General features: G+C 40.1%; 1 protein-coding gene across 1 annotated transcript in view; it reads right to left on the bottom strand.

Annotated features, from left to right (window-relative positions):
- Positions 1–2,432: 2,432 nt before the first annotated feature.
- The window catches only part of SLIT2 (slit guidance ligand 2), a 629,104-nt gene continuing 621,162 nt past the window's right edge, over positions 2,433–10,374 (bottom strand). The window contains exons 35-37 of the mRNA XM_019526063.1: positions 9,545–9,833; positions 6,054–6,265; positions 2,433–4,967 (exon numbers count right to left, since the gene is read on the bottom strand). Of these exons, the coding sequence (XP_019381608.1) occupies positions 4,726–4,967; positions 6,054–6,265; positions 9,545–9,833 (743 nt within the window). The 3' untranslated portion in view covers positions 2,433–4,725. The remainder of the gene's footprint in view (positions 4,968–6,053; positions 6,266–9,544; positions 9,834–10,374) is intronic.

Here is a 10,374-nt window from a genome sequence, read left to right as displayed (position 1 = left end):
TGGCAGAGGGTAGGTTTAGGTTAGACATCAGGAGGTGCTATTTCACAGTCAGGGCGGCTAGGGTCTGGAACCAGCTTCCAAGAGAGGTGGTGCAGGCTTCTACCCTGGGGGTTTTTAAGAGGAGGTTAGATGAACACCTTGCAGGGATCGTTTGACCCCAGTACTCTTCCCTGCCATGGCAGGGGGTCGGACTAGATGATCTGCTCAGGTCCCTTCCAACCCTAGAAACTATGAAACTCAGCTGTGACAAACTTGCTTTAAAGTTTTCTGTGAATAAGTACCCTACTTGTTGAAGCTTGTAATAGCTGTTTTTTTCCTTAGCATACTAACTACAAAATGCTGAGCGCTTCACAGGCTGTGAAGAGGATAACAAAATGAACTACAAAGTATGCGTATTAGCATTATTCCAGATCACTGCAGTGTTTGTAAATATTTTTTTAATTCCAGGCTCCAGTGCAGTTCTATGATTTATATTTAAATCATAGTGGGCACGGCAAGATGAGAGTGGACTTCTGTTTCCCCAGGGACAATTAGCAGCAGCACACCTTGTGTCACTTTACTTGTCCCCGGGGAATGCCCATGCCATCCGTGCTCTGGCGTGTGGCAATTACCTTGAGTGGGGTAGGGAAGGTTGGGCCCAGCACTGGGTTGGACCCAGCATCCTTACCCAGGATTCTGGGGGCCTCCTGGGGCTGTAACCATGGCAGGAAACCTGCCTGGCACTGGAGCATGGCTCTGGCTGGCCAAGCTCTGGTTTTGGGCCGCCCTGCCTTTTTTTGTTTTCGTTTTTTTTGAGTGGGCTCTTTTGACCTTGGATCTCCTGGGGTCAACCATCCCTCCCCCCCCCTGCACTGCAGAATAGTAGGACAAAGAATGCCTGCATGTGCAGTGCCACAGATGGGTCTGTGGTGCTACATACTGCATGTCTGCACTCACCTTGACATGGCCAGCAGGTGCATCTACATGTGCACTTTATTGCTCAGCAGTAAAGTGTCACTATCTATACACATGCCAGTATTAGGGTGCAGTAAATTAATTAACTTCACTGTAGGATAGTGCTGTCCCTCCTGTCACCCTCTACATGGGGATAGCACATGTAGAGGGTGACGGGACTGGCTAGGGCACTAGGGTGCCAAAATGTGGAGGCTGCCTGCTACCTAACCCCATTCTTTCAGCACCCGCATGCTGCAGCTAGCCCCTCTGCCACCCATGCTATCATCCAGAGCAGCCCTGCTATCATCCAGAGCAGGGCTGCTCTGCCCCAGCTCAAACATTTCATGTGTGTAGTCCCAGGCACACATGCAGACGCTGCGCCTGGGATTAGCTGACCAGGTGTAAACTGCACCAGAGTTTATCACATCACCTTAAACACATGTGTAGATGCACCCAGTGGGCACTAACATAGAAAATGTTCTGAGCAGTTCCAAGTTGCATTAATGCTTACTACGATCTAAATATAACATTTGCTCTGTATAATGTATAACAAGGCCCATTGGTTCTGCAGATTTCTTTACTTTTTCTACATCGATTTCAAATTCTCTGTCTTCAAACTCATGGCTGTACACAAACTAGTGCATTTTCAACTCTGATTGTATTGTTTTCCAATCATTTTTTGACCTACGTGTGGAGTTGCGTCTCCCACTGCTGCCGGGTTGGCAGAGGCACCTCGCTATGGCAACATGGGCCTCCTGGCGGCAGCACCAAGCCTCCCTAGCTCACTTTGTCCTGCCATGTCAGCTTGCACTGTGGACCCTCTGGGAGGAGGGCAGCAGGGCAGGGAGCCCTGAGCCTGTGGCCTTCAGCTCACATCTGCACCACCCATGGGCTCTGTTCCAGCCATGCCGCCCATTGGCTCCGTGCTTTGCTGGGGCTCAGGCACTGCTGGGCAGATGGGGCTTCAAACTCGGGTCCCTGGCCCCATAGCTCTGGCAGATGGGGGGTGGAGCGGGGTATGGCTGGAGAGTGATGGGAACCAGCAGGGCCAAGGGGCTGTGGGTGAAGAGTGAAGGGCACTGGCAGGGCCAGGGGGCTGGAGGTTGGGAGTTAGTGGCACCAGCAGGGCTGGGGGGCTGTGGCTTGGGAGTGAGGCGCAATGGCAGGGCACAGGCATATCAGGGTGCTCAGCACCACAAAGTAGTGGCGTGGGACACCTGCAGCTGGACTTGCATCCTGGTGAGCAAGGGGGCAGGGAGAACTCCAACTTTCCAGGGTAAAAAACCCAAAATCGAACGCCAACATTTTAAAGTATTTAGCATTACTTTTATTATAGTGATTGAGGCACTGGTAGGCTTCCAAATTGCTTTAAAATTGTGAATATATCAAGAAAACGTTGTGGCCAACTGATACTTTTATATTTATATATATGAGTGGTGTTTCATTTTAATTGTGGAAAAACGCAGATTTTAGGGTTTTTAATCAGAGAATTTGCAACATTTTTTATCAGAAAATGTGTGATTTTTAAACAGAGAAAACCAGGATCCCTGTTATCACACAGGTAGAATAGCTGACTACTTGCTTACTCAGAAATCCTAGTAATTGCAGGAAAAGCCACAGGCCAATTCCTATTTCACTAGATGGTCAGACAAATTCCAAAATACATCCCAGACAACAGAAACATGGCATTCTCAAATGTTAAACAAACAACTTGAGTTTCAGAAACATTATTTTGTCCAACTGTCCAATAATTCAAACGAAAAGACAAAGAAAAACAAACTATGAAAAACCAACAAAGTAGTCTCTCAAATGTTACAATGGAGTTGCCATTTTTATGCTCCTTAAAATATAAGGGAGATATGAAGTTTTATTGTCTTATAATATATTTACAAGTTTTTCATTAATCTGGCTTTAAATTTTGGCACTGTAGATTTGGTGCTTTTCTGTTCAACTTATAGCTAGGCCGAGATTTTCCTAAAGACACATGATCCGCACTACTCACATTTTCAGTTGATACCACTTGTAGTGCTGAGGCTGTAAAAATTGCATGGAAATTTCTCTATTAGCTTGTCAGAAATTCATAGGTTAGAACTGGGGTTGGGTTGTATTTTTAGTTTTGCCAAATATTATTTGCAACTACAGATATTTAGTTAAAGGCTGTAAGACAAGTTAAAATTCTCAAAAGAATACCAAGAAAATCTATTAATGAAGTAAATATCTGTTTAATTTACAAACATCAGTAGCATTACTGATATCAGTCCAAATAAGACGAAGCACACTGAATTACACATGTACATCTAACTTTTTTTTGTAAAAAATAAAATGAAATTGAAAAAAATCTGCATTTTACAGGGTACCCTGGGTTTGAATGAAAGAAGAACAAAACCCACTATTAAATGTTACCAATCCTACATTGTAATTTAGCAGCAACATGTTAACATGGGGAACATTAGGGCAATAAAGTAGTTTTATTATCTGGAAAAACTCACAGTTCTTGAAAGTACAGCCTTTTTTTTCTTTTTTCTTATTTTAGAAAAGGTAAGGAGCTCAAAGGGAATATTAATTTGTGGAGGTCTACTTTCTAGTGTCATTTTCTACACACCATTTTACTGTATATATAGGGAAAATTTACTTCTAAACAATTGCCATCTAGTGTAAAGACATTTTCTCTCATACATTACAAGTTCTTAGGAGGTGTCCTGAATGTTCGCTCAACATAAAAATTGCAGGCTTATCACTTTCAGTTTCAGATTCAGTGACACCAAGTGGTCAGATGCTAAGGAAAAAATAAAGAATCAGACCAAAAACGTTTACCCCAAGATGACATGCTATGTTAGTTCTATTGCAAAAATCCTGATTTTAAGTCTTTAAAAAAACCAAAATACAAAAATACCAGGACAAATATAAATTAATATATATTAAAGCATTGAAAAACAGTAAAAGGGATGGCCTAAAAAGGTTAAGTACAATGTACTTTGATACAATAAATATTTCTCAATGAAACTGAATACTGTATAAAGTTGTTTAGAACTCATAGAAACAGAAATTCATATTATTACTAATTTATCCATCAATAATCTATTTTATCATCCCATAACATTTATATTACAAAAAATTAATACTGGAAAAAAGGCAGAAAGACACTTTTTGTATGCTTCTTTTGCTAACATGCTGACAAATGTGTACACCATCAGGAGATTTTAGGATTAGAGTACATTTTCACATCTTAAACTCTCCCATCTATTATGTGAACCCCCATCTTCCCAAGATGGTCAATAATTTTGCCACACAAAATGCATCACATACATCTGTTATAGCTGTATAATCTGATTTCTTTCACTCATAACTCTTCATCATCCATAGGTAAGTGATTGCTATGCTCTGTCAAGACAATATAATATATTGATATGAAAGTGAAAAGGCAAGCCTCTTATTCTGGTCAACTGTTCATCAATGAGCTTTAGGTTGAAAGTCACATGTGTATAATGTCAGTGTATCTTCAGCATGTTATAAAGAAGAATCCATGTTAAAAGCAGTTACGTTTGCCATCACTGTTTCAATGTTACCAGGTTCTTTTTTTTCTTCAAAGCTCCTCTTGATTATAAGAAGTCTCAGTTCAAGCACTTGAATCATTTTTCAAATGAAGAAAAAGTCTTTATTCCCATAATAAAAAATAAGTCTGTTCTGTATTTTACAATATATTTCAAATATTTCCACTATGAAGCATTAATTAGTCCGACACGGTCAATAAGTATACAACATTTTCAAAAGACAAGTGTGACGGGGGCACATTTAGGAGGGGCAATTTGTACAGCCACACTTTACCACTTTCTCCACCTCGTCCACAAATGAGGACCCATCAGTGCATTCAAAAGAGTATTTCCGTCTCTTGCTCCTTAGCGGTCCACAGCACTGCCCATTTGAACATCCTCCTTTACATTCTAGTCTCGATACCTTCTTGGTCGTCTGGCACGCAGCGTACCCTTGCTGCTTTTGGTAGTAATCTCTGATTCGTTCCCCTCGACAAGAGACTTCTGTAAAAAAACATAACAAAACAAATATGACATACACAAGTTACAGAATGACTCACAATACAGAGTACACCAAGAAAATGTAAAATATCTTTAGGTAACTGCTTTTTTAATGTTTGACTTTCATCTTATACAAGAAAAGCAAGCATTTTGTGAAATGGTATTTTATTGATGCTGAATTTTATTTCTTCATTTTGCTATTTTCTGTGAAGTTTATACCAGGTATGTAAACCATAAATACTATGTTATTACAATGACAAGAAAATTGAAGCTTAAATCTTTTTTTTATTATTACAAACATACACATCTTCTGTTCCTATTCTGCTTGCAGCTGGCTCTATTTACCATAGGGAACTGTTTTACAGAGCATGCAGTTTAATTTATTAGACATGGAGTTTAATATTATTCAATCTGTTATTTAATACAAGTTACATTCCACTAACTTCATAAATTACTGAGGTATAAAACCAACTAAAAATGAGACATCTGTTAAAAGTTCTACCATAATATCCCTCTATTCTAGTCACATCGATGCACAATACAAAATAAATGCCAGCTGGGGTAAAGGAGAAAGAGGGAGGGGGGAAGCTCTGATAGACAAAGGAAAAAAAGAAAAAGGTAGGGGGAAAAGTCATCCTGTTTTTATCCATCTCACCTGCATAATTCGCTGTGATAAATCAGTTGAAGCTGAGAGGTCAAAAGTAGAGTTTGTGATAAAACTAGGAGCAGAATCATTGGATTTGGCTTCTCAGTTGCAGAAGGCAGAGAAACAATAAATACAGAAAGATACAGCAGGTAAAAGGTAATAGTTATATATAGGGAAAATGTGCTTCTGAATAAAGGGAAAAAAAAGAGAGAAATGTTTTCACAGCAAAATACTTGATGAAAAAATCTAAGTATAAATATTTAAATTCATGGGCAAACAGGTTAGGCTTTTAATCTCACTGAGACAAGCCTTTTACAGTATATTTACAAAAAAAAAAACTATGAGTGGATTGTAGCGGAAAAAAGATTGGCAATGGCTTGATTGTTCATGTTTAAAAAGGACTCTTTCTAACATGAAATATTAGAATATGTTGAATGGCTTACCTTTATCACAGCTGTCCCCCGTGTATCCGCTGCTGCATTCGCAATATGGTTTCCCAAGGCCTGAAAGCCTACATTTGCCATGTTTACACCTGATGGACTGGCAGGGGTTAAACAGCATTTCCTCTTCATCACAGAGGACTCCCCCATGTCCCTGCAGGCATTTACAACTGTATGAAAATGCATTGATTGGCAAGCAGGTACCATGCACACATCTACAGAGAAAACAAGGCCAAGAGAATAAAAATAAATTATTCATCAAAGTTTAAGGTAAGCAACATTAATTACAAATACTTTGGATTGTGCTCAAAAACAAATTGCTTATAGACTTTTTAATGCACTTTTCAGTGAGATGCACTGAAGTAGTGTATACAAGCTTTTTATGAGTGGTTTGGAAAACACACTGCTGTACAGGATACTATTCTCCTATTGCCAGAAAACAGCCACTGTAGATGTGTTATGGAAGACTTGTATAGGTCACAATTATTAAATCCAACATATCTCACCTGCTTTAATTTTCAGTGAGAGTGAAGTGTGCAAGGAATACAAAATCAGGACCTAAATCCACAAAGTCTTTAGCATTAAACATGAAAAGACAAGAGAGAATGATACTTGCCCATATTTTGTGCACTTCAAAAGTATTGTTTCACAGGGTCCTCATTCCTGAGAGTTTGGCTTCCCAGAATGACACAGGTCAGAATCTCCCCAGCTCAAAGGTTTCTGATCCTTTCAAGAAGTGGCAGATTGGTAGCTGAGCACAAAGTCTCCCATTTCCCCACGTACTGTTTATCTCAACCTCACGTATTATAATTTACCAGCCAGTTCCTTACTGCACAACTAATTGGTGCTGCCTATTTCAAGATATGCTTAGACTGCAGAATAAATTAAGATTGCCACAGGTACTAAGACTACTTCAACTGTCTGCTTGCAGATCAGATAAACCTTTTCCAGTGGACTTGTGGTATACTGAATTTTGCTTAAGGTAAAAAGGCTTTGAGTTGAGCAGCATGCCTGGATTCCTGTGTACATGAACATGTTTCCAATCACATTAATTAAAGTGTAGTAAGCCTCAGGAGTTCCTTGGAATAAGATCCATTCCCTCTTTCATTTGGTGGCACAAGGTCAATGGCTTTATTCCTAGAAAAAATAAACTTATTTCCTGTAACTTTCTTCTTGCTAGACAGGTTTCCTTTATATATACTGCTTCCCTGGGAGACAATTTTAGTGACAGCTCATGGATGGAGTTGAAAGCAATCTCAGCTGTCTAACTCACAGTTACTCAAATGTTTCTCCTCCCCATGTCATGTGGCCTAACATGGCCTTACATGGACTACTCTAATGTTTCTTCTTCCTATATCATGTGGTCTTAGAAAAACTGAAAAAATACACCTATTGGATTCTTTGAATATGCATTTTTCACCAACAGGAGTTTAAATCGGAAAATTCTGTCCCAGTCTACAAATCAGTGGAATATGAGCAATACTTTTCTCCACATTCACAACTCTGATCCTCCACAAGCAATTTAGCATGGTGAGCATAAAGGGGTGATAGGAAAGTACTGCTGAAGAGGACACTGCCATCAGTTGTACAATGCCTCTTTCTAACACCCACTTCTGGCTATATGAAAGGTACCTAACCAACCTTTGGCTTTTGGGTTGTTGGCATTTGCTGAGTTTGGTCCTTTGGCAGAAACAACTCATCATCCAAGTTACATCTGTTCTATTATTCATTGATACCCCTGCCATGCTTTACAAAGCTAGCCAGATATGATGTCATATCTATCAAGACAACTAGTGGTTAGTTAACAGGTTCAGTTTAGAGGGTGGCTGGATCTATGCCAATATCAAATTTCATCATCTAGCACAGGCTTGACCCCAACAGATCCATTAAACGCTTCAAGCCTACTTCAAATCATGTCACAGGTCACAGCATACCTACTGTGAAGCATCTATGCTTTTCTAAGCTGTTCAATGGATTGGGTCCAGCATCTATAGGAGATTGCCTGCAACTCCAGAATAAGGACCATTGTTGACAGCTTTGTTTCTTATGCACAATGGATTCTTAAACCATTCGGGTAAAATTCATTGGTACAGGGCATTCTTTGGAGCTGCTCTGAGATTGTGGAAAAATACCCACAGGAGCTCTAGACCATCACAAACCTTTTGTATTCAAAATACAAAATTAAAAGCTTCAGCTCGGCCTTCTCAAACAAATTTGTATAAGCACATAAGGTTCAAAACACAACAAAACCATACTAAAAGCATAAATTGTACTCACATAAATCACCCTCTGTGTGGGAGGATGGGAGAGGAAAAAAGAACTACACAAATCCAGTGTTAGCCACAGAGTTTACTGCACTATTTACAGATGCTCAGATACAAAAGTAATGGGGAAGGTATAAAATGTAGAAAAGAAATGTTCGGGGAAGCTGCTGAGAGGGTTTATCTATGCAAAGTTTAAGGGGCGACATCTTCACATTATGTGAAGCAGACCTGCTTAGGCATGATTGTGGATGAAACTGTATTTCAAGAAGCCAAGGGTGCTTCTTATGATTTCAAGAAAAGTGAAATCTCAAAAAATAAACCCTATGAATAAGAAAGTAGAAATGGGGTCTATACTAAATGCTGAAATGCCTCCAAGTTGTGCAAATGTAAACTTTAGACTACTGAAACCTTCAGATGTCATTCCAGAACATCAAAAGAAAATCTTCTTAGCAGTACCTTCGAGTGAAACCCAAGATAAAGCTACTGGATCTCAAAGGAATTTGGTGGTAGTCTGAAATACTGAAAACGAATAAAAGAAGAAACACTCACAAACTTCTACTGTTAGGCAGGTATGTATGTATGGCATAGAAAAATCAGTAGTAGTGGTTGGAAAAGTCTGCTCTGCCAGAAGGGCTGCTTGGCTAATTGTGGTCAGGACAGCTGTATGGGTAAAAGGCAATGACAAATTGTGGTGCTGAACATGTTAAGACAGTTGAATTTCAGATCTGCCTTGTGCTGGGAGCTCATGATCCAAGAATGAGAATGTTATTATAGCCTGTATAGTATCTAGCAGGAATACGCAACTAAAAAGCAAACAAAATGATAACCCTTATTTTACCATCATTGCTATCTTCTGGCTTAATAACGTGTTTTCCAGCCGAGTCCGGGCACAATGTAGTAACTATAAGCATACAAGTAACTACTAGTTCATGGTAGATAATAATGAAATGAAATACATATTTTTTCTGAAATATTCTAAAAAAAAAAAATGGCAATATGGATGCCTATTGCATCCATGACCCCTCGCTTTCTGTAGTTTTAGAGCTTCCAGGAAGGCTTAAGTGGTATATAGTACCACTGTCAGACCTTTTGTACTGGGAAGTTTCACTCATAAAGAACAATACTTCAGTGATCCAATATGGGAATCAGTGTTACTCTCATGTGCACAATACATTTATATCTTGCTGAAAAAATAGTTAAATTATAACTCTATCTTGAAAAAAGACATACTTATTTCCAAGACAAGGGTCATTGGCTTGCTGATCGCAAAGTGGTCCAGTCCATCCTCCTTCACACTCGCAGGTAAAGCCTGATTGGCTGGTAACATGGCAGGTTCCATGCCCACACACTTTCTTGTGACAGGGTTCACAACCTGGAAGAATTCCCACTTGAAGTGGCACATTTCTGAAGTCCTGCAGTTCACTATTGATGTACAGATTACGGATGCAGCCGTGGAAGCTGGTGCCATTCTGGCCTGGGGACTGGCGTAGAGCTGCAATGTTATTTTTCACAGGCATGCCTAGAAAATAATCATCATCAACTAATCAATATATCAAATGGTACCATTTTCTATTTAAATTTTTTTTTTTATACTTACAAATATTAACGCCCAATTAACCATCCATGAACATGGAACTTAGAATCATCAGAGAAAGACTCTAGAGACAACATCTGGACCCATACATTAGAGGTGTACCGATACAACGGTTCACTATCAGATCAGTACCAATATAAAGAAAACTGGTGGTATTGGAAATCAGCTTGATGTGGCTGATAAGTTGGCCGATAAATGCTCATGCATGCATGCAGCATGGCACATCACATAGGTGGCAAGAAGCAGAGCCCAGCAGGGTGGAGAGCTGCATGCAGCTGGAAGGTGCACTGTGGTAGAAGGGGAGGGGAGAGGGAAAGAGTGTGGGGGCAAATCAAGGTGTCCTACAGTGAGGGAGGGAAGGAGTGGGACAGGGGTGGATGCTGCCCTGATGACACGGGGTGGGGGGATGGAGCTCTAGCTTGTCTGGGGGGGCACAGGGGGTGCAGCTCCTGCCACTGTGCACACC

The sequence above is a fragment of the Gavialis gangeticus genome, unplaced genomic scaffold, assembly GCF_001723915.1.
Source record: "Gavialis gangeticus isolate Ggan-Ray unplaced genomic scaffold, GavGan_comp1, whole genome shotgun sequence".
NCBI lineage: Eukaryota > Metazoa > Chordata > Crocodylia > Gavialidae > Gavialis > Gavialis gangeticus.
Note: the sequence above shows the minus strand (reverse complement) of the source record. Positions and strands in the feature narration are given on the sequence as shown.